This window comes from Microcaecilia unicolor, chromosome 2, assembly GCF_901765095.1.
Source record: "Microcaecilia unicolor chromosome 2, aMicUni1.1, whole genome shotgun sequence".
NCBI lineage: Eukaryota > Metazoa > Chordata > Amphibia > Gymnophiona > Siphonopidae > Microcaecilia > Microcaecilia unicolor.
In genome coordinates, this window is record NC_044032.1 from 242,505,323 (window position 1) to 242,532,882 (window position 27,560).

Below are 27,560 nucleotides of genomic sequence, written 5' to 3' on the forward strand. Positions count from 1 at the left end.
TCCCACTTCCCGCCCCAGTCATCTTCTCCTCTTTCAGCCTCTAGCCCCCTTCTCCCACCTGTCCCCATTTTCAGCCTGCAATTCCAGCTCCATTATCCCACCTGCCCCTCTACTGATACATAAGGCTGTTTATACCACTGTACTTCTTTGCCCCTCTCCAGGTGCCCTGAGTGGTTCATGGCTAATTCTACAATGAAAGCACTAATATTTGTGTAGCAAATAAATGCATATATGACTAGAATGCTGGCATATATATGCACCTATGAATATAAATGCCAAAAATCCAGCTAATCAATATTCTGTAAACGTAAACTTATCTTCCATAGTGTGTATTTTACACATGGATGCACACATAGGTGGAATCTGGGTGAGTTAGAGTGGGACTTACATTCATGAACAGAACTTACAGAACATTGCAAGTTATGCCTGAATCTCTAAGTACACTGCACACATCAGAAAGGTTTTAAAATGTTATCTGTTTCCTAAGTACTTGAAATGGGGCCTCACCAGAGACTTATACAAGGGCACCTCCTTTTTCCAGCTAGTCATCCCTCTCTTTATGCACCCAAGCATCCTTCTGGCTTTGAGTCTCACTTTTTTTTTACCTGTTTGGAAGCTTTAAGGTCATCAGACACAGGGGCTCATTTTCAAAGCACTTAGCCTTAGAAAGTTCCATAGTAACCTATGGAACTTTGTAAGGCTAAGTGCTTTGAAAATACGTCTCACAATCACCCCCAAGTCCCGCTCTTCGTTCGTACACAGAAGCACTTCACCCCCTATATTGTACCGTTCCTTGGATTCTTGTGACCCAAGTGCATTACCCTGCATTTTTTAGCATTAAATCTTAGTTGCCAAATATCATCCATTCCTCAAGCTTTGCTAGGTCTTTCCTCACGTCATCCAAACCCTCCAGGGTGTCCAGCCTGTTGCAGACTTTGCGGATGATACCAAACTCTGCAAAACCTCTAGAACGGTATTCAAACTCACTATCAATATAACAGATCCTTTGAATCTGAATAAACTAATAGGTACGTTCATGCGTAAAGCATATGGATGAAAACTAGAAAATCTCAACAATGTATTCCTGGTCACAAGCTACCAGGTATGTGAACATATATAAAGTTTTTAAAATATGTGAGGTTTTGTGAAATATATAATTATGCATTGAATTGGCCATATTTATGTATTTTAGGGCCAGTGTCCTGATGCAACTTTGGCGAATTGTAGCCATATTGACATGGGTGGGCCCCGATATTTTCTATGTGAATAAAGAATTTTGTATTTCACATTCCATGGAGTCAAGAAGAAATTTTAAGCGTTAGGATATGTAACTTTTTTGAGTGCAAGCCCCAGCTGGTGAGAAACGCGACCATTTGATTTCGTTTTTGAATATGTGCACATGTCAATGTGTGAGCATGCACAAAGGCCAGCAGTTCAGGACACTGCTGCCAGCTGCCCAACGTATAAGTTCATTCAGTGGGGAGGAGGTCTTCTGCAGCAAGGCTTGGGGATCCTTGCCAGTTCAGGAATTTCTTTTAGTTGGGAGGAGCATGGGGGGCTGACATGAAGCTTTGGGCCCACCCTAAATAGGCCATCTGGCTACACCACTAAGGGTACAGCGCTGCGTACATCTAAAAATGCTAAGTAGTAGTAGTACTAGTAGTAGTAAGGTTGCCAACATTTTGAAAGAAAAAAAAACTCACTACCTACCAGTCCCCTGCCCACCCTTCCCTATCCCACCTCGGTTCTGCCTGGGATATCTATAGTCTGTTAAGGAGATCAGATTCAAAGCCCATGATTAAAAAAAAAATCGGCGAATAACATTTTTAACAGTGGGAAAAAAAGACTGTATGGTGGGGAAAAAATAACTAATAGTAAACAAGAGACCTAGATAGTTACAAAACTTAATGTAAATAACGTTTAGACTGCTGTACTGGTTCCATAAAACGCAGCAAAAAAGAATCTAGCACGTCCCTCCACGTACACAAACAAACCGATCTCAGCTCGCGCCGCGGACAACCCTAACATTGTACCGGCAGGAAACACACTCCACTTTTCTAATACCATCTTCTCCTCCTCTGCCGCCCCTGTTCCTATTCTTTCTGTCCCCGAGCGCACAACAAGGAAGTACTAGGTAACAGGTAAGCACCTCCTAGTGAACGACACCGCGCTGTAGACGCGGAAGGATCTCCGCTCATGCAGCCACTGAGCTACCCTGGTTGCCATGGCGACGTGCGCTAATAGGAAGCCCTTTGTTCTTACTCTCCTACTACCTTCAAAGAAGTGTGATTCAAGCTTGTTCATAAGAAGCACGACGTAACAGATCAATAATCGCTATTCAATAATGAACTTCAAACAAGGACAAACATAAAGAAGGACTAATTTTTTGTTAACTGTGCGTGGAGAAGGAAGTGCGTTTATGCGCGGGTGTGGCCGTGGTGACGAACGTATGTGCGGTGGCACGCGGCGCGCACAAGTGCAGGTGTTCCGAAATCCGCGGGGGAGGAGCCTCTGCGCTTTAAAGGCACGCGCCAGGGCGTCCACAGACTTTCTGAAGGATGGCATTTAATACTGTGGAGGTCTTGTGGCCAAAACCTGAGCTGAGAGAACGCAAGGGCTCTCTGACGCTGCGCGCCCAAGATATGATGACCTACGGAAGGCCAACTCTTGTGTACAACTGGTGAGTTCACCTGTATGTTACTGGTAGCAAATGTTACTCCGAATTATATGGGCCAAATTCGAAATCCTTAAAGTTCTATATCATGGGGAAGGAGGGGGTATGGAGAAACTATGCTCCCCATTGGTCACTGACAATGTGAATTGTTTGTTTCTGGGTTTTCTTCCGTCTGTACTCGTTAACTAGCATACTTGCCCCTGTTGCTATATAGGCGTAGCAATAAGACAGTAAGTTTCCCTCTCGTCCCTACCCCCCCCCCCCCCCCCCCCCAAAAAAAAAAACAAAAAAAAAACAAATTGGCTTTTTGCCAACCCTTACTATGAGTTGCCTGCAAGTTACTGTGGCTGGAGATTGTAGCCCAGCCCTGGTGCTGGCCACAGGTAGGAGTAGAACGCTCCTCCTCACCTCATCTTATAGCTACAGTGCCTACGCAACTGAGACCTCGAACCAAGCAGGTTTCCATATCATCAAGCTGATCAATCCATAGACTGGTGGGTTGTGTCCATCTACCAGCAGGTGGAGATAGAGAGCAAACTTTTGCCTCCCTATATGTGGTCATGTGCTGCCGGAAACTCCTGTATGTTCTCTATCTCAGCAGGTGGTGGTCACACACAGCAGCAGCTCTGGCTAGGCCTCCAAGCCTAATTTTTAGGTTTTGTTGAGTGCCTGGGGTTGAGGGCTCTTTTGAGCAAGTGCAAACCTGGTGGTGCCAGGTCCCTCCTTTTCTCCCCCCTCCCGCTGGCTCCGTTAAAAAAAAAAAAAAAAAAAAAAAATTTTGAACGTCCTTAAAGGCGTTTATTTCGACGTTTATTTAAGCGTCTATTGCAGCTACTCACTGGGACACCAGGTCGTTACAGCTCGGAGCGGACAGCAGGTAATTTTTACCTTTTTATAGCGGGCAGGGGGTTCCCCGATTCTTCTCCTCGTGGCATATGGCGTCGGAGGGCGAGGGCGCAAAGGGTCGCTCCCCGGATCGCTGGAGCGCTTCTAGAGGGGATGCGGGGGTCTTCAAGCCTGATTCGCCCTTGTTGGGTGACAGTTTCGTGACCGATGTATGTCCCGGTCCTTCCTCCGGCGTGGCGGTTTTTCCCGCCATAAACGCCCATCCCCCGCTCCTCGCCTCCGCCATCTTGGCCGGCCACGCGGCTCGGACGGCTTCTTCTTGGGCCGCCCTTGAGGTTGGAGACATTAATGCCATGAACGCCCTTAATTTGGGCGACGGCACAAAAGCGGCTAAAGTTAAGAGCCGTTCTTCCCGCGCGGCTCCTTCGCGGAGTGTCGCGCCGGACGCCATCTTGGATGCGCAGCATGTCTCTCCCCCGCTCTTGCGAGCGCCGGTTGAGGGTGCGTCTAGGGCTGTTGCCCAGGCTGCGGAAGTGCACAGTCTGGGGGGTTTCTCCCCCGAGTTTGTTTTGCTGCTGCATCAGGCCTTCCTCATGCACAACGCTGCCCCTGCCCCCTCGTCTGGTAAAGAGGTTGAGGTTCCCAGAGGCAAATGCCCTCGGGTTGATTCCCAGGCCTTGGAGGAATTTGTCTCCTCCGATGTAGATGAGGGCAGCGTGTCTGAGGTCTCCCAACGGTCCTTTGCGGATTCCTTGGAGGAGACGGATCCCCGCTCGGTTGGAGCGGATGACCCCTCTGCAGCGCGGCTTTTTAGCCCAGAGGATTTGCCCAACCTGTTGCTACAGGCCATGGACACTTTGAAGATCTCCTCTCCGGAGGACGTCTCTCCCTCAGCCCCTGTTGGCTCCGCCATTATGCTGGGGACGAAGCGCCCGCCTAGAACCTTCCACGTGCATGATGCTATGCACACCTTAATTTCGGCTCAATGGGATGTCCCAGAAGCGAGCCTTAAAGTGGCTAGGGCTATGTCCCGCCTCTATCCTTTGGCTGTGAGTGAACGTGAGGCCTATCTGTGGCCTACCGTGGATTCTTTAATCACTGCGGTGACTAAGAAAACGGCGTTGCCGGTGGAAGGTGGCACGGCCCTAAAGGACGCCCAAGACAGAAGATTGGAGGCGGCCTTAAGGTCGTCCTACGAGGCTACTGCTTTAAATTTGCAGGCCTCAGTTTGCGGTTCCTATGTGGCCAGGGCGTGCCTGACTATGGTGCGGCGGGCTTCCCCCTCGGATTCTTCCTTGAGGGATGATTGGCCGGCCCTGGAATCGGGCTTGGCCTATTTGGCAGACTTGCTGTATGATGTCTTGAGAGCCTCAGCTAAAGGCATGGCTCAGACAATCTCTGCGCGGCGGTGGCTTTGGCTGAAGCATTGGTCTGCTGACCACGCCTCTAAATCCCGCCTGGCTAGATTGCCTTTTAAAGGCAAGCTGCTCTTTGGGGTCGAGCTGGACAAAATCGTGACCGATCTCGGCACGTCTAAGGGCAAGAAGTTACCAGAGGTCAGGGCTCGAGCTAGTGCTCGCCCCGGTACCTCCAGAGGACGGTTTCAGGAAGCCCGTCGGTACCGCCCGGGCAGGTCGGGCTCTTCTGCCTCCTCTTCCTTTAAGAGGACCTTCTCCCCCAAGCAGCGTTCCTTTCGCAGAGACCGCCGTCCCGGAGGTGCTCCCTCCGGTCCTCCCCCAGGGTCTCGTACCCAATGACGGGGTCTTGGTCCACGCCCCAGTGCAGATTGGAGGACGGCTGTCCTCGTTTCTGGGCGAGTGGACCACAATAACTTCAGACGCTTGGGTGCTGGAAGTCATCAGAGACGGCTACAAGCTAGAGTTCTGCCGACCCTTAAGAGACGGGTTTGTACTCTCTCCCTGCAAGTCTCCGGTCAAAGCTGTGGCAGTGCAGCAGACCTTGGACAATCTCATCCGCCTGGGGGCGGTCGTTCCGGTGCCAGAAAATCAGCTTGGCAAGGGACGTTACTCCATTTACTTTGTGGTACCAAAGAAAGGAGGTTCTGTCCGGCCTATCCTCGACCTCAAGGGGGTCAATCGGGCCTTGAAAGTTCGACGCTTTCGCATGGAGACTCTCCGCTCTGTTATAGCGGCAGTGAAGGCAGGGGAGTACCTGGCATCCTTGGACATCAAGGAAGCGTACTTGCATATTCCCATCTGGCCTCCTCATCAACGCTTCCTGCGTTTTGCAGTACTGGGCCGACACTTCCAGTTCAGAGCCCTCCCGTTCGGGTTGGCTACTGCTCCGCGGACCTTCTCCAAAGTAATGGTGGTCATCGCGGCCTTCCTGAGGAAGGAAGGAGTACAAGTCCATCCCTATCTGGACGACTGGTTGATCTGAGCCCCCTCTTATGCAGAGTGCGGCAAAGCTGTGAACCGGGTGGTTGCTCTTTTGAGCTCCCTGGGATGGATCATCAACTGGGAGAAAAGCCAGCTGCGCCCCACTCAGTCCCTGGAGTATCTGGGAGTTCGATTCGACACCCAAGTGGGCAGAGTGTTCCTGCCAGACAATCGGATTGTCAAGCTTCAGGCTCAGGTGAACCAGTTCCTAGTAGCCTCTCCTCTTCGGGCTTGGGACTATGTGCAGCTGTTGGGCTCTATGACGGCCACGATGGAAGTAGTGCCCTGGGCCAGGGCTCATATGAGACCACTTCAACACTCTCTGCTGCAGCGCTGGACTCCGGTGTCGGAGGATTATGCTGTGCGCCTTCCCTTGGGCCCAGCAGTGCGCAAGGCGCTGAGCTGGTGGACGCAGATGGACAAGTTGTCTGCAGGAATGCCTCTGGTGACCCCAGAGTGGATTGTCGTCACGACGGACGCTTCCTTGTCGGGCTGGGGAGCCCACTGCTTGGGAAGGACAGCGCAGGGACTCTGGTCTCCTGCAGAGGCAAAGTGGTCTATCAACCTCCTGGAACTCAGAGCCATTCGGTTGGCGCTTTTGGAGTTCATCCCGGTACTGGCGTTGAAACCAGTACGGGTTCTGTCGGACAATGCCACGGCTGTGGCCTATGTCAACCGCCAGGGAGGTACCAAGAGCGCCCCTCTAGCCAAGGAGGCTATGAATCTATGCCAGTGGGCGGAAGCGAACCTGGAGCAGCTTTCAGCGGCCCACATTGCCGGAGTCATGAATGTCAAGGCGGACTTTCTCAGTCGCCATACCTTGGAGCCCGGAGAGTGGCAGCTATCTGCTCAGGCGTTCTTGGACATCACGAAGCGCTGGGGCCAGCCGAGCCTAGATCTGATGGCGTCATCGGCCAATTGCCAAGTGCCGCGCTTCTTCAGCAGAGGATGGGACCCTCGATCCCTGGGAGTAGATGCTCTTCTCCAACAGTGGCCGACACAAGAGCTTCTCTATGTGTTCCCGCCCTGGCCCATGTTGGGCAGGGTGCTAGACCGGGTGGCAAAGCATCCCGGCAGGGTAATCCTGGTGGGTCCGGATTGGCCCAGACGTCCCTGGTATGCGGACTTGATCAGGCTCTCAGTCGACGATCCTCTGCGACTGCCAGTGGAGCAGGGCCTGTTACATCAGGGGCCCGTGGTGATGGAGGATCCCTCCCCCCTTTGGTCTTACGGCCTGGCTATTGAGCGGCAGCGTCTGAGGAAGAAGGGCTTCTCAGACAAGGTCATCGCCACTATGCTGAGAGCGAGGAAGCGCTCTACTTCTACTGCTTACGCCAGGGTTTGGCGTATCTTTGCAGCGTGGTGTGAAGCAGGCTCACTTTCTCCCTTCACTGCTCCAATTTCTTCAGTGTTGGCGTTCCTGCAAGAAGGTCTAGAGAAAGGCCTGTCGCTCAGTTCCCTTAAAGTCCAGGTAGCGGCTCTGGCTTGCTTCAGGGGCCGCCTGAAGGGTGTTTCCCTGGCTTCGCAGCCAGATGTGGTGCGCTTTCTCAAGGGAGTTAATCACCTGCGCCCTCCTCTGCACTCAGTGGTGCCTGCGTGGAATCTCAACCTGGTGCTAAGAGCATTGCAGAAGCTGCCTTTTGAACCCTTGTCGAGGGCATCTCTGAAAGACCTGACGTTGAAAGCAGTCTTTTTGGTGGCTATCACTTCAGCCAGAAGAGTTTCCGAGCTCCAGGCGCTCTCTTGTCGAGAGCCTTTTCTGCAGTTCACTGAGGCAGGAGTGACTATTCGCACAGTGCCTTCCTTCCTGCCCAAGATTGTTTCTCGATTCCATGTGAATCAGCAGCTCTGTCTCCCTTCCTTTCGTAGGGAGGACTACCCAGAGGAGTACTCTGCTCTTAAATATCTGGATGTGAGACGAGTCATCATCAGATACTTGGAAGTGACCAATGATTTCCGGAAGTCAGATCATCTGTTTGTCCTGTGTGCAGGTCCTCGTAAGGGTCTGCAGGCTGCTAAGCCTACAGTGGCAAGATGGGTCAAGGAAGCCATTGCAGCGGCTTATGTGGCCGCGGGGAAGGTGCCGCCTATCCAGCTGAAGGCTCACTCCACAAGAGCTCAGGCGGCCTCGATGGCAGAGGCCGGATCCGTCTCCTTGGAAGAGATATGCAAGGCGGCAACTTGGGCTTCGGCTCATACATTCTCCAAGCATTACCGTTTGACTGTGGCTGCACGGGCGGAGGCCCGGTTTGGAGCTTCAGTGTTGAGGTCAGGGATTTCAATGTCCCGCCCTGGGTGAGTACTGCTTCGGTACATCCCACCAGTCTATGGATTGATCAGCTTGATGATATGGAAGGTAAAATTATGTATTATCATACCTGATAATTTTCTTTCCATTAATCATAGCTGATCAATCCATAGCCCCTCCCAGATATCTGTACTGTTTTTATTCTGGTTGCATTTCAGGTTCAAGTTTAGTCTTCAGTTACTTCAGAAAGACTTCGTGTTCAAGTTTTTTCACTTGGATTCTTCAAGAGTTAAGACGAGTTTGTGTTACAGTGAGCTGCTGCATTCCTCTCCCCTCCTTTTTACGGGGCTGGATTGAGACTTAAAATTCTGCCGGCACTCCCTCCCGCTTCGTGCGGCTGTAGGGCAGCTTTGTACCCTTCCTGCTTCGGCGGTGTTAGGGTCAGTCAGCTCCTCCCGCGGTTGCGGTTGCAGGATAAGCCAGATCCCCCCGCATCGGCGGGTGTGGTGTCCCTCCCCCGCTCCGCGGGGATGAGCTGGACGGATTCCCCTCCCCCACTTGTGTGGGGATGAGCTGGGTTAATTCCCCTCCCCCGTTTCGGCGGTGGTGAGCTGGGCAGAGTGTCCCTTCGTGGGTGTAATTCTCTAAGTGCTGAGTCCTGCGGATGGAGCTTTGATATCGACATACTGAGGAGTTTCCGGCAGCACATGACCACATATAGGGAGGCAAAAGTTTGCTCTCTATCTCCACCTGCTGGTAGATGGACACAACCCACCAGTCTATGGATTGATCAGCTATGATTAATGGAAAGAAAATTATCAGGTATGATTATACATAATTTTACCTTTAATGACAGGAACCGCATGACGTGAAAGAGTTGAGCCCTCTCGCGCAGTCGCCATATTGGTCAGAACAAGATTCAATCAGGTGCTATGTGCACGTTATTCATTATTATTATTGTAACAGAGTGAGTTTGAAATGAGGAGGTTTAATGACAGAAATATGCCGTCTTGAGCAGCATACGGGCGTACACAGAGGAAGTATCAGTAATTTGTACAAAATTGTAATCTGGCTCAAGAGGGGCTGGTTAGAGGGTCTCATTAGCAGGCGTTGTATTAATGTGGCGATTACTTTTCCAAGTAAAGGACCAAAAATAGACATGTTCTGAGAATTGGGTCCTGAACATTGAGTTTTTTGTTTTTTGTTAATTTTTAAACTAAGGTGTGTTTTTTTTTTTTTTTTTTTTTTTTTTTAAATCTTAAGTTGAAACCCAGGAGCATTTAAAATCTTTATCCCTGTGCTTAGATCTAAAAAGAAAGATGGTATGTGGGAACTTAATCTTGTGTTTTGCATTTGTGGAAGCACAATATGATGACAGCAATATAAAATTGAATGCACCTTTCTAGAATTTTTACCATCAATGCTTCCCTGTTAATCTACAGATGTCGTTTACAATATTGAATCACTAGTAAAAAAGGCCCGTTTCTGACACAAATGAAACGGGCGCTAGCAAGGTTTTCCTCGGAGTGTGTGTGTTTGGGAGAGTGTATGTGAGAGTGAGTGTTTGAGAGTCAGAGTGAAAGTGTGAGTCCAATCCATGCTCCTCTGTCACCTGGCCCCTCCATTCATCCCTATCCAGCAATTCCGCTGTCTCCCTGAGGCCTGCCCTGCAATCCATATGCATCCATGGCCATCTGTCCCCTCCATTCATCCCTATCCAGCAATTCCCCTCTCCATGAGTCCTGCCCTTCCAATCCATGCCCATCCATGCTCCTTTGTCACCTGGCCCCTGCATTTTTCCCTATCCAGCATTTCCCCTCTCTGCCTGAGGCCTGCCCTGCAATCCATATCCATCCATGGCCATCTGTCCCCTCCATTCATCCCTATGCAGCAATTCCCCTCTCCCTGAGTCCTGCCCTTCCAATCCATGCTCCTCTTTCACCTGGCCCCTCCATTCATCCCTATCCAGCAATTCCCCTCTCTGCCTGAGGCCTGCCCTGCAATCCATATGCATCCATGCCCATCTGTGCCCTCCATTCATCCCTATGCAGCAATTCCCCTCTCCCTGAGTCCTGCCCTTCCAATCCATGCCCATCCATGCTCATCTGTCACCTGGCCCCTCCATTTTTCCCTATCCAGCATTTCCCCTCTCTGCCTGAGGCCTGCCCTGCAATCCATATCCATCCATGGCCATCTGTCCCCTCCATTCATCCCTATTCAGCAATTCCCGTCTCCCTGAGTCCTGCCCTTCCAATCCATGCCCATCCATGCTCATCTGTCACCTGGCCCCTCCATTTTTCCCTATCCAGCAATTGCCCTGTCTCCCTGAGGCCTGCCCTGCAATCCATATCCATCCATGCCCATCTGTCCCCTCTATTCATCCCTATCCAGCAATTTCCCTCTCTCCCTGAGTCCTGCCCTCCCAATCCATGGCCATCCATGCTCCTCTGTCCCCTGCCCCCTCCATTCATCCCTTTCCAGCAATTGCCCTCTCTCCCTGAGCCCTGCCCTCCCAATCCATGCCCATCCATGCTCCTCTGTCCCCTGCCGCCTCCATTCATCCTTTTCCAGCAAGTCCCCTGTGTCCCTTCCATGACCCCCCCTTGCATCCATGCTCCTCTCTCTCCCATGTCCCAGCCTGGGCCGCCCTCTTCTTCCCCCCCCCCCCTTCGCATCCATGGTGTCGTTTCTCCCGTGCCCTCCCGCTCCCATTGTTTTTCTTTTGTGGCCACCCTCTTCGCTCCCCCCAACATGGTTTTTATTTTTTTTTCTTGTTTTTAAATGTACCTCCGTGGCGTTTCCGGCAGCGAAGCGTCAGGGAAGGAGGCGGTGCTCCCGACGTCTAGGTTTCCCTTCGCTGTGTTCCGCCTTCTTTTGACGTCATCCTTGACGTCAGAAGAAGGCGGAACACAGCGAAGGGAAGGCTAGACGTTGAGAGCTCCGCCTCCTTCCCTGACGCTTCGCTGCCGAGCGTTGCGATTGGATGAGTGTCATTGCTCCACCCTCGACGTCATCACGTTTGACGCGTGGGCGGGGCAGACACAATGCGATCTCACCCCCTTCACTTTTGGCTAACAGAGGCTTCATTCGAACGTTGGAGGTGCGTTTTATATAGAGAGATTTGCATGTGTATTTGATTTTAATGTTTTTACCACTTATAGATCTGTTACAATATCGTCATTTGAATGTATATTTTATTTATATAATTTTAATGTGCTTATGCATAGACTGAGGCAGGCCAGTGGGCTGAAACATGGCCATGTTGAGTCGTCACTGATTTACTGTTGCTGACCAATAAACTGTTTTGACCATACAGCATCATCGTTTTGAGTCACCTTCGCTGTCTCCTGAGTGGTATTTTTTTCTGTGAGGTTTTTGTTCTTCTGTATTCATTAACTCAGCACAAAATGCCAGTTAATACAACAAAGTAGCAGTTATCAATATATTTGAATATCTTAATTAGCCTCCAGAAAACAATCTGCATTTAAATATTTGTACTTTCCACAAGGCAAATGAGGCTGTATACAACATTCTGGTACTTAAACATTAAGTCTTGTGTTCGTATGGTAGCAGTGCCTGTGGAATATTAAGGGCCCTGTTCACTAAGCAGTTTTATAGATGTGTTAATGTTTTTAATGCATGTTAACCATGTACATGCTTACAATATCCCTATAGGCACCTGCATGGTTGGACCCAGCAGTGCGCAAGGCGCTGAGCTGGTGGCTGAAGATAGACAAGTTGTCTGCAGGAATGCCTCTTGTGACCCCGGAGTGGATTGTCGTCACGACGGATGCCTCTTTGACGGGCTGGGGAGCCCACTGCATGGGAAGGACAGCGCAGGGGCTCTGGTCTCCTGCAGAGGCAAACAAGCTCATTTTCAAAGCACTTAGCCTCCCAAAGTTCCATAGAAACCTATGGAACTTAGCTTCCCAAAGTGCTTTGAAAATATGCCTCAAAGTGGTCTATCAACCTCCTGGAACTCAGAGCCATTCGGTTAGCGCTTGTGGAGTTCCTCCCGGTACTGGCGTTGAAGCCAGTACGGGTCCTGTCGGACAATGCCACGGCTGTGGCCTATGTCAACCGCCAGGGAGGTACCAAGAGCGCCCCTCTAGCCAAGGAAGCCATGAATCTATGCCAGTGAGCGGAAACGAACCTGGAACAGCTGTCAGCGGCCCACATTGCCGGAGTCATGAATGTCAAGGCGGACTTTCTCAGTCGCCATACCTTGGATCCCGGAGAGTGGCAGTTATCGGCTCAGGCGTTCTTGGACATCACGAAGCGCTGGGGCCAGCCGAGCCTAGATCTGATGGCGTCATCGGCCAATTGCCAAGTGCCGCGCTTTTTCAGCAGAGGACGGGACCCTCGATCTCTGGGAGTAGATGGTCTTCTCCAACAGTGGCCGACACAAGAGCTTCTCTATGTGTTCCCGCCCTGGCCCATGTTGGGCAGGGTACTAGACTGGGTGGCAAAGCATCCGGGCCGAATAATCCTGGTGGGTCCGGACTGGCCCAGATGTCCCTGGTATGCGGACTTGATAAGGCTATCAGTGGACGGCCCTCTGCGGCTGCCAGTGGAACAGGGCCTGTTGCATCAGGGTCCCGTGGTGATGGAGGATCCCTCCCCCTTTGGTCTTACGGCCTGGCTATTGAGCGGCAGCGTCTGAGGAAGAAGGGCTTCTCAGACAAGGTCATCGCCACTATGCTGAGAGCGAGGAAGCGCTCTACTTCTACTGCTTACGCCAGGGTTTGGTGTACCTTTGCAGCGTGGTGTGAAGCAGGCTCACTTTCTCCCTTCACTGCTCCAATTTCTTCAGTGCTGGCGTTCCTACAAGAAGGTCTGGAGAAAGGCCTGTCGCTCAGTTCCCTTAAAGTCCAGGTGGCGGCTCTGGCTTGCTTCAGGGGCCGCCTGAAGGGTGCTTCCCTGGCTTCGTAGCCAGATGTGGTACGTTTTCTCAAGGGAGTTAATCACCTCCGCCCTCCTCTGCACTCAGTGGTGCCTGCGTGGAATCTCAACCTGGTGCTAAGAGCCTTGCAGAAGCTGCCTTTTGAACCCTTGTCGAGGGCATCTCTGAAAGACCTGACGTTGAAAGCAGTCTTTTTGGTGGCTATCACTTCAGCCAGAAGAGTTTCTGAGCTCCAGGCACTCTCATGTCGAGAGCCTTTTCTGCAGTTCACTGAGGCAGGAGTGACTATTCGCACAGTGCCTTCCTTCCTGCCCAAGATTGTACATAAGTACATAAGTAGTGCCATACTGGGAAAGACCAAAGGTCCATCTAGCCCAGCATCCTGTCACCGACAGTGGCCAATCCAGGTCAAGGGCACCTGGCACGCTCCCCAAACGTAAAAACATTCCAGACAAGTTATACCTAAAAATGCGGAATTTTTCCAAGTCCATTTAATAGCGGTCTATGGACTTGTCCTTTAGGAATCTATCTAACCCCTTTTTAAACTCCGTCAAGCTAACCGCCTGTACCACGTTCTCCGGCAACGAATTCTAGAGTCTAATTACACGTTGGGTGAAGAAAAATTTTCTCCGATTCGTTTTAAATTTACCACACTGTAGCTTCAACTCATGCCCTCTAGTCCTATTATTTTTGGATAGCATGAACAGTCTCTTCACATCCACCCGATCCATTCCACTCATTATTTTATACACTTCTATCATATCTCCCCTCAGCCGTCTCTTCTCCAAGCTGAAAAGCCCTAGCCTTCTCAGCCTCTCTTCATAGGAAAGTCGTCCCATCCCCACTATCATTTTCGTCGCCCTTCGCTGTACCTTTTCCAATTCTACTATATCTTTTTTGAGATACGGAGACCAGTACTGAACACAATACTCCAGGTGCGGTCGCACCATGGAGCGATACAACGGCATTGTAACATCCGCACACCTGGACTCCATACCCTTCCTAATAACACCCAACATTCTATTTGCTTTCCTAGCCGCAGCAGCACACTGAGCAGAAGGTTTCAGCGTATCATCGACGACGACACCCAGATCCCTTTCTTGATCCGTAACTCCTAACGCGGAACCTTGCAAGACGTAGCTATAATTCGGGTTCCTCTTACCCACATGCATCACTTTACACTTGTCAACATTGAACTTCATCTGCCACTTGCACGCCCATTCTCCCAGTCTCGCAAGGTCCTCCTGTAATCGTTCACATTCCTCCTGCGACTTGACGACCCTGAATAATTTTGTGTCATCGGCGAATTTAATTACCTCACTAGTTATTCCCATCTCTAGGTCATTTATAAATACATTAAAAAGCAACGGACCCAGCACAGACCCCTGCGGGACCCCACTAACTACCCTCCTCCACTGAGAATACTGGCCACGCAATCCTACTCTCTGCTTCCTATCTTTCAACCTATTGTTTCTCGCTTCCATGTGAATCAGCAGCTCTGTCTCCCTTCCTTTCGTAGGGCGGACTACCCAGAGGAATACTCTGCTCTCAAATTTCTGGATGTGAGACGAGTCATTATCAGATACCGGGAAGTGACCAATGATTTCCGGAAATCGGATCATCTGTTTGTCCTGTTTGCAGGTCCTCGTAAGGGTCTGCAGGCTGCTAAGCCTACAGTGGCAAGATGGGTCAAGGAAGCCATTGCAGCGGCTTATGTGGCCGCGGGGAAGGTGCTGCCTATCCAGCTGAAGGCTCACTCCACTAGAGCTCAGGCGGCCTCGATGGCAGAGGCCGGGTCCGTCTCCTTGGAAGAGATTTGCAAGGCGGCAACTTGGGCATCGGCCCATACCTTCTCCAGGCATTACCGCTTGACTGTGGCTGCTCGGGCGGAGGCCCGGTTTGGAGCTTCAGTGTTGCGGTCAGGGATTTCTATGTCCCGCCCTGGGTGAGTACTGCTTCGGTACATCCCACCAGTCTATGGATTGATCAGCTTGATGATATGGAAGGTAAAATTATGTATCATACCTGATAATTTTCTTTCCATTAATCATAGCTGATCAATCCATAGCCCCTCCCAGATATCTGTACTGTTTATATTCTGGTTGCATTTCAGGTTCAAGTTTAGTCTTCAGTTCCTGTTCAGGAGGACTTCGTCTTCAAGTTTTTTTAATTGGATTCTTCAAGAGTTGAGACGAGTTTGTGTTACAGTGAGCTGCTGCATTCCTCTCCCCTCCGTTTTACGGGGCTGGATTGAGACATAAATTCTGCCGGCGCTCCCTCCCGCTTCGTGTGGCTGTAGGGCAGCTTTGTACCCCTCCCGCTTCGGCGGTGTTAGGGTCAGTCAGCTCCTCCCGCGGTTGCAGGATAAGCCAGATCCCCCCGCATCGGCGGGTGTGGTGTCCCTCCCCCGCTCCGCGGGGATGAGCTGGACGGATTCCCCTCCCCCACTTGTGTGGGGATGAGCTGGGTTAATTCTCCTCCCCCGTTTCGGCGGTGATGAGCTGGGCAGAGTGTCCCTTTGTGGGTGTAATTCTCTGTGCTGAGTCCTGCGGATGGAGCTTTGATATCGACATACTGAGGAGTTTCCGGCAGCACATGACCACATATAGGGAGGCAAAAGCTTTGCTCTCTATCTCCACCTGCTGGTAGATGGACACAACCCACCAGTCTATGGATTAATCAGCTATGATTAATGGAAGGAAAATTATCAGGTATGATACATAATTTACCTTTTTTTATTACTACTATTTCACAGGGAAGATATTGATTAATAAGGGAAGGGTTTCCTTCAGCAGAACTGTCCAGAGTCAGTGTAAATGTGCCAACATTGTCCAGTTAAGCACACTATTAGCAGCCAAGTTCATACAAAGTTAATTATGAACATGGCATTTGATTTGGGCTATAAAGATTTGTTTAATGGGATCTCTGAAATGAGGGGGGAAGGAGAGAGAGAGTAATGCATTATCCACTCCACCTCTGTGCCCTCCCCTAAATTGCAGGGCGGGGAGAGAGCCTGTTAAAAATTTACCAGCACACCACTGGTTTGAAGGGATGAATATCATTGTTACTTGTTAGTAAACAGTGTCCACAGCTCCATATGGGAAGATTCTGCAGTTATTCTCCCACTCATTTGAATCCAAAGTGGACCTGACTTTAAAAATTAATGAAGACCACTGCCTTAGATTTTCTCTTGTCTTACACAAACTGCTTGACTACCTTCTACACCTGAGGAACCCTTTTTTTTTTTTTTTTTTTTTAAACCAATGTAATTAGCATTCACCATCACTGTGTAGAGGGTATGCCCATCTCTGTACAGCCCCTGGTTTTGTCATAAGCAAACCTCATGTAAAAACACCATCAAATCTCCCACTGTCGTAGGACCTTAATGTTATCCTCATCCAGCTGGTTCAGCCACTTGACTCTTGGCATCTGAAGTACCTGACTTGGAAGGTCTTGTTTTTGGTGGGTCATGTCTGCTCAATCAGTCAGCCCTCTGGCCCTAGTGGCAGATCTGCCTCCAAGATTCACCACAATAGAGTAGTTCACACACAGCTTAAGGTTCCTTTCTAAGATGTTGGTGGAGTTTTCATCTTAAACAGTCAGTTGTTCTGTCAGCATTCATTCTGAAACCTCATGCCCATCCTGGCAAAAGCACTCTGAACCTTAACCACCTATCTGGAGCAGACTAAAACTTCCACCCAGCTGCTTTTTCATTTGACCCAAACAGGATGAGGGCAGCCATCAGTAAATGCACTTTATCCAATTGGCTAGCAAACGGCTTCTCCTCTACTTATGTCTGGGCTGGGCTGACTCTTGAGGGTCATGTCACAGCTAATATCGGAGCTATGGCAGCTTGGTTGCCCACCTGAGGTCAGCCTCCATTGAGGAGACTTGAAGGGCTGCAACATGGTCATCAGTCCACACATTCACATTTCACTAAACAGAACACCTGATACAACATCTAGTGTAGTCAGGGTTTTTTTTTTTTTAAGTTTGTTTGACATTTAGAATCCCAACTCCATTCTCTTCTGTTCAGGCTTCACCTTCACAACAGGATTTTTTTGTTACTAGTGTCTGGTTCTGATTTGGCCTTGTTTCAAGACCTTGTTGACTATTTTCAGTGAGTCTGGTAGCTAGTGATTCCCATATGTGGAACTTGTGTTCTGCTTGTTCTCAAAGTGAAGTTACGCAGAAGCAGGTGCTCTGAGGACAGGCGGGTATATGAGAACGTATCTCCTGCTATCTCCCCTAGGGGTTCAGTTTTGTGCTTTAGTCAACTGAGTCCCATGTGAGGTGGGCTGGAAGGCAAATGCCAAAAGCTTCTAGAAGCTGAAGGAACACTGGGCAGTATCCTGCACCAGGACTCTTATCACCGACGTGTGAATTTGTCGTGCTGTCCTCAGAACACCTTCTACAAGTGAGTTAACTTTGCCTTCTGGAACTAGACCTGTATTGAGAGGTTATGTATTGGAGCTACTAGCAGGTCAAACTTAATCTTAAGAGGAGTAACGAACTCAAACTTTGTATTTTGTTTTGTATAAAGGCACTGTAATCGAGAGACGGAACCAAAAGACTATGATGTGCAGGCGATTCCTTTGAGTGAGAAGAACTTCCATTATTCAACGTATAGAAGACTTGGAACTTCAGAGAACGTGAATACCATTTATTTTGTTAAATAACAAACCTTAGACTTTTGAACACATCACCAAACATTAGCTGTAGTCAAAGCAATAGAGAAGGTCAAAACAAGTAGGTACTTTAACCAGTAGAGAAAGTGAGTAGCTTCAAAATAAGTCCGTTTACCAGACTGTTGTGGGAGAGGTGGGCTTGGGGTAATCCATGCTAGTTGGGGGAGGGGGGGAGGAGAGGGACAACAATTTGGTGGGGGTGGGGTGCAAGGTAGCAAGTTTATATTCTGTTGGAGGCATAGTTTTCTGACCCCCCCCCCCCTAACAAAACTGTCCCTACCTTCAGGTTTGCATCTATTAGCTTTCTCTTCCCCTCACCAGTAGGGGCCATTGCAAGAATTAGGTAGATAAAAGAATAGTGATGGTCTAAGTTACACAAGGTAGATGTAGGGAGGTATTGTGCTTACTTTTAAATAAGTCTTAAGACTACAAGGAGTGTACAATGAGGTTTACAATTTTGTGGGGAAAGATTTTAGCCAGTTCTAAAACATTAGATCATGTGCTTCAATTAAAAGTAGTAGCTTATACAATATTTGGCAGTAAAGGACATTGAATTGCAAAGTCAAAACTGCTCTTCTGGTGCTTTTGTAAAATAAGGTATCTGAGGGAACTGTTGCCAAGGTACTGGACATCAAATAGCTATTTGAACAATAGCTCAGTTCCTTCTGGAACAAAACTTGAGGTTCAAGGTGTGCCTTTTTCTTAGAACACATGCAGAATATGGCTGCCCATATGTGTGTCTGTGTGGTGGACAGCTGCAGCAGTGTTTTAGGAGGGTAAGGACAGTTGGGAAGGGGGTGGGGTGGAGAGTTGAGGACAAGGGAAAGGCAGTTTTGAAAGGAGCAAATCTGAGTTCCTCACGCTAGTAGCTTATTTCTGTACTCAAGGTGATTTTTTTTTTTTTTTTTCGTGACTGGGGGAGGGGTGGCTACAGAAATGGCATTGGACCATTTTTTTCGGTGACTGCCTCCACTGCATGCAAATCTCATGAATTTTTATTGCAGATAACCTGAAAACCTGACTGGCTAGGGTGCCTCCAGGACCAGGTTTGGGAACCACTGTTGTAGACACACAACCCACACACCTACCATGTATACAACCACATGTATTCACTCCCCCCCACCCCCCCCTGCACACAGCTCAGCACACCTTGCTCCCCTCATCTACATTCCTTATGCCCAGAAACCTCTACCACAAGCCAGTTAAGGTAGACCAGTGGTTCTGAACTCCTGTCCTCAGGACACATATATACAGTCCAAGTTTTCAGGATAACCACAATGAATACAGTAGCATAGCTGGATAGACCAAGTAACAGCTGTATAGTAAGACCCCCTCTTAATGAATACCAATCACTGAATCTAAATTGCTTGGAGTCACATTTGGCATACACTTGTCAGGGGCATTAAGTCATGTCTACAGAACTTATAAAAGCTACGTGAATAGTTCTCAGAGTAGTGCACACACAATTACATAATTGTTTTTTAAATCAATGTATGGTGAACAGAAAACTGGATGAACATATTTTTGCAAATTTTAAAGTTTCAACCAAACATCGGGACATTCCAACAGTGTTCTTCTCCTGCATCAGGCCTATAGGTTAAAGAGGGCTTTTCCTCAGTCCCAGCTTCAGCCTTCTCCTATGCCTTCTAGTGTGGCAGAGTTTCTCAGTCACCTGAGGTCCCTACTCTAAAGAAGAGGCGAATCATCTCTCTTTCAGAAATGGCGTCGTGTCCAGGTACCCCCTCCCCTTCACTTGCTGCGTTCACTGGAGATTACCTCTGTCCATCCTGGGTGGATGAGCTAGAGGAGGGAAAGGAGGAACATGATGACCCTACAGCCGCCCGCGTCTTTCATAGCTGCTGGCTCTCATCTCTAACACCTTAGCAGCTTTGAATATTGATGACCTGGAATCGCAGGCGGCCATCTCGTTCAGTCCTAAGATGGCCCGCATGAGAGAGCCTTCTAACGTGTTTCCAGTGCACAAGGCTTACCATGAGCTTATCTTGGCTCAATGGTCAGACCCTGATGGGACCCTCAAGGTATCTAGAGCTGTCACGTTTATCCAGTGGTCGTGGACCAGGCGGAGAAGTTTTTTCCTCCCTTCTGTGGACGCTTGGTAATGGTGGTTACCAAAAGACTACCCTTCCAGTAGAAGGTGGTGTCTAGAGGCTTCTCTCAAACGTGCCTTCAAGGTATCTGTGTTGGCTCACCTACTAAGGCACACTTGTTTAACTCTACAGGGGGGGGCAGAGCAGACCCTGCCCCTGTCTTCAGAGTAGAGGAAAAAGTAATTTGATTTTTTTGCCAGCATGGCTGAAAGAGGAGCAGGGAAATACAGTGGAAAATGCAGGGAGAGAGAGGAGACAGGAAAAGATCATGAATAATATTAGCCCTTAAATGTCTCTACAAAATTCAGTTAATGGAGAGGATGCAGGGGATGGACAAACGCATAGTTTAGAATTTAAGCAGTTCAGCACTCAATCCTCAGGTAATCTTAGAAATACTGAGTAGAGAGATACATTTCTTTGATCCTGTCAGTGCCCTATATATTAAGCACAAGTCTTTTAGCTGTGTTATTTTTTTTCTAAAGTTCTACCCTCCCCTACACTTTACTTAGACCTGTCAAACAACAAGATGCCTCAAAATACATATGAGCTGCACAAAGGTAAACAGAACAAAGAAGGTTCCTTTTACTGCTTCAATTCAAAGGTGTAACCAATATTTAAACTTCACAAAACAAACTTGTTTCCTGTAGTGTTTTTCCTAATTTACCTAATGCCTGAAATCTTTCAAGGGCACTGCTCTGCAGAGAATCTGCACCCCCAGTTTGGTCAGTAGATCTCTCCCTAGTAAGTTAATGGGAGAATCCGGGGCTTACAAGAATTTTGCTTCTATTTGTTCTCCCCCCCCCCCCCCCCCCCCCCAATTCTAAATTCAAAGGCACTGTATATCTTAATTCTTGGGACTGTCCAGAGAATCCTATTGTGCTGGTAGTTTCTGAGGAAAGGGGAAATGGGCATGTGCTTTAGGCTGTGCCGGTAGTTCTTTTGCAGTTCTATCCATAGCTAGGGCTGAGGGAATGGGTACACTATAACCAGCAGCAGTAGGCCATATGGGCGGCTGTAGCTGATCTGGATGTTTGGAATCTGTGAGCTGTGCTGTAGACCCTTCCCCTACCATACGTTGCTTGGAGACTGCCGCATAGGGCGGAGGGGGTTTGGACTGCCTGATCATAACTACTGTTTGCCATATTATCCCATAGTCTCCACAAACTTAAATGTCTCTCCCTGCTATATTTTTTTGTCTTAGTACATTCTATCCACAACCTTAAAGCTTTTAAAATCTTTGTCAAAACTTCCTGACTGAGGCCACATGATGCTCAGATTTTTAGTTCCATTAACCCATTTCTGGTGGTACTTTAAAATTTCGTTTCTGTAGGCCGGCACTGCCGTGGAGACCTGCTCCAATGCAGTCTGCATAACTACAACTAAACAGATTGTAATCTAGCCTTAGAATGAAGAGGGGGAGAGAGAGCACAAATAAAAGAATACAAAAACAATCCCCACAAAATGAAATGACGTACTTACCACGCTGTCTTCTCACCTCTCGCCTATCGCCAATCCGGTTGCGCCTCGCCGGACAAATACATTCTTTAAGGTCCAAACACTTTTCCTTTGGTCGGTCACTTGTCGAGGCCCACTCACTGGATATTAGCCGTTGCCACATGTGCACTTGTTAGCAGACGGCCGACTCTGGTCCAGTGCTGCAGGGCGGTTGAAGTCCACTCAGGTTCAGCCGGAGCAGAAACACCACTTTGTGCTTTTTCGTGCTGTCTGCAGAGTCTCTAATCACGGTCAGCACTACTTACACAAATGCAATCCCCTCGACCCCGGTACCTTAAAAAAACCAGACAACTGGTAGCACTATTTAGACTGCAACAAAGACAGAGACCAAGGAAGCGCTTCCTGGGGTTAACACAGGTTTATTTAATTATCCAGAGATTAGGATAAAAAAAATAAGAAAATATTCAAGTCTAGTATAGAAAAGAGGAGAGAAAACATGGAAGGACAATGGAAATGATCAGGTCAGGCTCTCCATCCCCTGGCATGGGGCAGAGTGCACTAGACACTGACCAACTTCTTATCTGGCAAAGACATAATATATAGAGTTTCTTTTCCCTTACAAGACAAAAAGGGAGCACAAGGGGGAGGGGTTGTCACACCCCCTTAGTTAGCACCTTACAGTCAGTCAGGATCTCCTGTCAATAAAGAAATACATAGCATCTGTTTTTTTTTTGTTTTTTTTTAAATTTACCGAAGTCTTTATTGAGCAAAACGAACATAACACCAGTCAAGCTTTACACTGCTCATTACATCTTATTCCAAGTGGGCAGCCATTACACTGAACATAAAATAAGAACCTTTAACAGTTGTTAGTCCCACTTGTAACATATTTTAAACTTCAATTTTATCAACTTTATTAATACCCTGCCCCCCCCTATTAACCTCCCTCCCCTTTTCCTACCAAGAAACTCCCTCCCAAATCCCCCCTCTTCCCTACTTCCTCCCTCAGACCATCCATCTAGTCTTGCGCACTTTCATTCAGAAATGGCAGCCATACTCTCTCCCACTTGGGCATAGTTCTCCGTCTCACAGCTGTCAATCTCTCCATCTCACATATTTCACCTTCGTAATCCAGTCTACCAGCGAGGGGACTTTCGATGCTTTCCAATGCCTTGCCAGGTTAATCCTGGCGGTGTGCAAGGATCCCCTCACCAACAACAATTGATGTGTTTTTAAGCCTACTGGCCTCCGCCCCAGTACAAAAATCAGGGGATGCCACTGCACAGATCGCCCCACCCATTTTTGTATTCTGTACTGAACCCCCCTCCAATACGCCTGTGCCTTCCGGCAGGACCACCATATGTGCCCCATATTTCCTGCTTCCCCACACTGCCTCCAACATGCCCCCGGAACTGACGGATACATATGGTGTAACCTTGCAGGCGTGAGATACCACCTGTAAAAAAAACCTTGATTGCACTCTCCTGCAAGGCCACAGATCGCACCGACTTCAGTAAACCTTCCTCCAGCTGCTCCCAACTTTTATCTGGCAAAGAAAAATTCAACTCTTGCTCCCACCTCTTCCTATGTAAGTGTGAGGGTCTGTGTCGAGCTATCTGATGTGTGTATAGGGATGCAATCATTCCACGGGTGGTCTTAAAATTGACACACAATAGTTCCATGGAGTGAGCCTCCCTCTTCATGCATCCTAAGTAGGCAGGTCCCTGGACATAGTGCAAGGTCTGCAAGTGAGCATAACGATCCTCCGGTTTGAGTCTATAGTCTTCCGCTAAGTTCTCAAATGGTATCACTTTGGTTCCCATATGCAATTGTCCCCACATGTCTAAACCATTCTTCGCCCACCTGCCAAAGGTAGTATCCCCCACGCCCGGAGGAAACCCCGGATTGTCCACAATTGGTGCAAGGCCAGAGATTGGGGGCTGACGTTCCTCAAACATAAGATCCCAGTAGTAGAAAGTGGCCTGCACCGCGGGTGGAAATTTATCTATTTGTCCTCTATACCGCATCGGCAACCACATGAGATGTCTTAATTTACGGGAGCCCACCAAGCTTTGCTCCATGTGTATCCATAGTTTTTGTTCATCACTGCGGAACCACTCTACCGCCGGCCTTGCCTGTGCTGCGCAGTAATAACAAAAGAGGTCAGGAACTCAGAGACCCCCCTTCTTTCTACTCTTGTACAGTAGCGCTCTAGGGAGTCTCTGTCTCTTATGATCCCAGATGAACCGGTTTACACTGTCCTGCAACCCTGATATAAAAGACCTGGACTCCCGCATGGGGACCACCTGGAACAAGTACAGAAGCCGGGGCAACACGTTCATCTTGATAGTGGCTATCCGGCCAAGCCATGATAGTCCCATAGATGACCATCGGTCTAGGTCCCGTACTATTTCTCTTGAGTCCCGGATAGTTAACCTCAAATAGTTCAGATAAGTGTTTCGGAATTTGCACCCCCAGATACCTTATCTCCCTCGCTGCCCATTTGAACGCAAAAGAAGCCTTCAGTGAGTCCAACACCGTCGATGGGACTCCCACCGCCATACCCATCGATTTACTAGTATTCAACTTGTAACCAGAAATCATAGCATCTGTTTTGAGGAAAACAAGTGGTCTGTTTGTCCATCTTTACAGCTTTTCTCAAACAAGGATATATTTCTCAGAACCTATGATCTAACTACTGCTTCCTTACAGAGGTAGGTGTTATTTCTTTCTTGCCAGTTTGTCATGTTGCTCCCTGTCATAAAACCACCACCACTTGGTTCCACAGTGTTTGTTTCTCAGAGAGAGACAGTGTTTGATCTCTTCTGCAAGGTGTTTACCTGCTATGTCTCCACATAGTTGAAAAGAAGGTAATTCTCTCCTGGATTGAAGAAGCCTTACTTCCAAGGGGCATGGGAAAAGAATTCTGTCACCTGAATTTCCCTGAGACCAGTCACACTTAATGGTGAGATTGGGGGCAATTCAGCTTTACAATTCACCTGGCTTGGCAAGAGGGGGGGGAGGTAAAGTGTAATTGCTATTCCAGCAAGCTCTGTTTCTCATGATTTGGAAGGAGAGAAGCCTTCATTCCTCTGTCCAATATGAGAAAATTAATTCTGTATATTAAATATTTGGAGGCCTTCCACCTCTATATTAAATATTTGGAGGCCTTCCACCTCCTACAACAATCCTACAACACTCTAGTCTATTTGTAGTTCATACACAGCCAGGGCCTGCCTCAGTTGGCTTCAACAGGCTATGGAACAAGATAAGGATGCAGCCTCAACGTTGGGGTCCCTGGTACCCCACATGGAATCTGGATTGGCTTACCTCATTGACTCCTCTGTACGATCTGGTCCGCACCTCAGCTAGGCAGGTGCCATTGGCAGTGTCTTCTCGCTGGTTGTTGTAGCTATGCCATTGGGTGGTGGATTTGGGGGACTCTAAAGGTCAGTGTCTCCCAGAGGATAAGCCCAGATTGGTCCCACAGACTGCGTCTGCGAGGCCTCGTTTTAGAGAGGTTTGTCATTACCGACCTGGCCATCCTACAGCAAGTTTCCAGCGCCCCTGTTTTCTGCCTTGCTCTTCCTTTCGAGGGGATAAATGCCCAGCAGCTGCAGGTCGCTTTTCCCAATGATGTAGTGCTGGTCCACTGTCCAATTTTCAGAATGGGGGGAGTCTGCTGACTTTTTATGAAGGATAGGCCAAGATCACCTCAGCTCAATGGGTTCTGGATGTTATCAAAGAAGGCTACAGGCTAGAATTTGCTTCGCCCATAGGTGACATATTTTTGGAGTCCCACTATGCCACCACCTCTAAGAAGGCGGTGGTCGAAGCCACGCTGCACTCCCTTTTGGAGATCAGGGCTGTGGTGACAATGCCGCCCTCCGAAACCCGTGCAGGGCAGTATTCCATTATTTTGTGTTGCCTCAAAAAGGAGGGTCCTTTCATCCTATCCTATCAATTTCTGCAAAGTGAATTAATTCTTGAAGATCAGGCATTTTCACATGGAAATTCTGCAGTCTGTCATGGCAGCGGTTCAGCCAGGAGAGTTTCTGATAGCACTGGACCTCAAAGAGGCTTACTTCCATACCCCCATTTGGACCCCCGCATCAGTGTTTCCTCCGTTCTGCCATTCTAGGATGCCATTTCCAGTTTCAGACCCTGCCCTTTAGTCTGCTCCCCACACCTTTTCCAGGGTTAGTGGCGGCATTTCTGCGGAAGGAAGAGTTCATCCCTACCTGGATGACTGGTTGACTTGAGCGGACTCTGTGCAGGAGTTGCAGGGTCATCGACTGAGTAATTGCTCTGTTGCAATCTTTGGGCTGGGTAATCAGCTTTCCCAAGTCATTTAGAGCAGTCTCAAGCATTGGAATACCTGGGGGCTCACTGCCCTGGGCTGTGTCTTCCTACTGGAGGAGCACAGAGACTCTAACTCTGTTCTGACTTGGTCTCCTGTGGTGGTTGACTTCCTGGGTCTGCGACTACATTCTACGTGTGCAGGTGGCATCCTTGGCCTGTTTTCTCAGCCAGGTGTCGGGTTCCTCCCTAGCAGCTCATCTGGATGTGGTTCATTTCTTGAAAGGTGTGATTCACCTGCGTCCTCCGTTGCATCAGTGGTGTCCATCCTGGAGCCCTAATCTAGTCCTGCATGCCTTACAGGGGCTGCTTTTTGAGGCCTTGCATAGGGCTTCTGATACGGACCTCACCTTGAAAGCTCTGTATAGGGTCTTGGAAATCCAAGCCCTATCGTGTCGAGATCCATTTTTACTATTTTCAGAGTCTGGAGTCACCTTACGGACAGTGCCTTTTTTCCTGCCGAAGGTCATCTCACCCTTTCACCTCAATCAACCTCTTTTTCTCCAGTTTTTTCAGGAAGAGGATTTTCCTGCAGATTTAGGGAAACTTTGTCTCTTAGGTGTTCAGATCACCTGTTTGTTCTTTTAGGTGCCCGGCGGGGTGAGGCAGCTTCAAAAGCCACTATTGCTAGAGGGATCAAAGAGACATTGCTTCGGCCTACCTTTTTGAGTGGCTGTGTTGCGCCAGAGCAATTTTGTGCCCATTTTACTAGGGGACAGTTCACTTTGTGGGCATAGACATTGGTTCTGTCTTTGGATAAAATCTGCCGAGCGGCTACTTGGGCTTCACTACTCTTTTTCTCATCATTATATAGTAGACTAGCCGTTGAGCCCGTAAAAACGGGCTGGTATTGGGGTTTTCCTTCCTTCCCCCCCCCCTCCCCCCCCCCCGGAGTCGACGCCGCCATCCCTCCACCCGGCCCGGGCCCTCTCTCTCTCCGTTACTAACTTACACAGCCATTCGCCGGACCGCAGCACGCACATCAGCTGAGCTGCCGTCGGCCCTTCCTTCACTGCCTGTGTCCCACCCTCCTGTGACATAACGTCAGCGAGGGCGGGACACAGGCAGGGAAGGAAGGCCGACGGCAGCTCAGCTGATGTGCGTGCTGCGTTCCGGCGAATGGATGTGTAAGTTTAGTAGCGGAGAGAGGGCCCGGGTGGGGGGGGGGGGGTAATGGTAGCGGCGACCTCGGATGGGTGGGGAGCGGTATCAACCTCGGCGGCGCAGTTTCCCTCTCTGTCCCGCCCTCGTCATCACGTATTGACGCGGGGGCGGGACAGAGAGGGAAGTCTCTACTGCGCATTTGCGAGTGAGTCGGTCACTCGCCGTTTGTTTGATGTGGCCGCTAGGTCGGATGCTTCCTTTGGAGCGATGGTGCTGGTGAGAGGGGTGACTGCTTCCCTCTCTCCTTAAGGATTGCTTTGATACATCCCACCGGTTCCTTCCTTAGCGCAGGCAGCAGATGAATTTATTTATAGCATTTGTATCCCACATTGAAACTGCAAATAGGTGGGAAAATGTGGGATACAAATGCAATAAATTTCATCTGCTGCCTGCGCTAAGGAAAGTAAAATGATCCCTTCTTACCTGATTTTCTTTCCTTTAGCTGCAGCAGATGAACCCAGGATCCCTCCTGTATCTTTCCATCATGTTTATTCTGTGTGTTCTGCCTCAAAAGCGAAAAAACAGGAAGTAATCGGAAGCACCAGAGTTTTTGACAGCTTCCGGTATACCAGAATTGGCAGCTTGCCATATATTATGGTACAGTACTGGCTGCTGTAGTTCTTCATTGGTGAGGAAGGATTTCTGGCTGATGGAGGGGCTGGTCATCAGTATCATTCACTTCAGCTTGTAGTCTGTCTCCACCAGCTGGTAGACAG

At 49.0% G+C, this 27,560-nt stretch overlaps 1 protein-coding gene across 1 annotated transcript in view; it reads left to right on the forward strand.

Moving 5' to 3' along the window:
* Positions 1–2,244: 2,244 nt before the first annotated feature.
* Positions 2,245–27,560, forward strand: part of C2H9orf135 (chromosome 2 C9orf135 homolog) — a 53,143-nt gene continuing 27,827 nt past the window's right edge. Inside the window, exons 1-2 of the mRNA XM_030192380.1 lie at positions 2,245–2,680; positions 17,614–17,722. Of these exons, the coding sequence (XP_030048240.1) occupies positions 2,559–2,680; positions 17,614–17,722 (231 nt within the window). The 5' untranslated portion in view covers positions 2,245–2,558. The remainder of the gene's footprint in view (positions 2,681–17,613; positions 17,723–27,560) is intronic.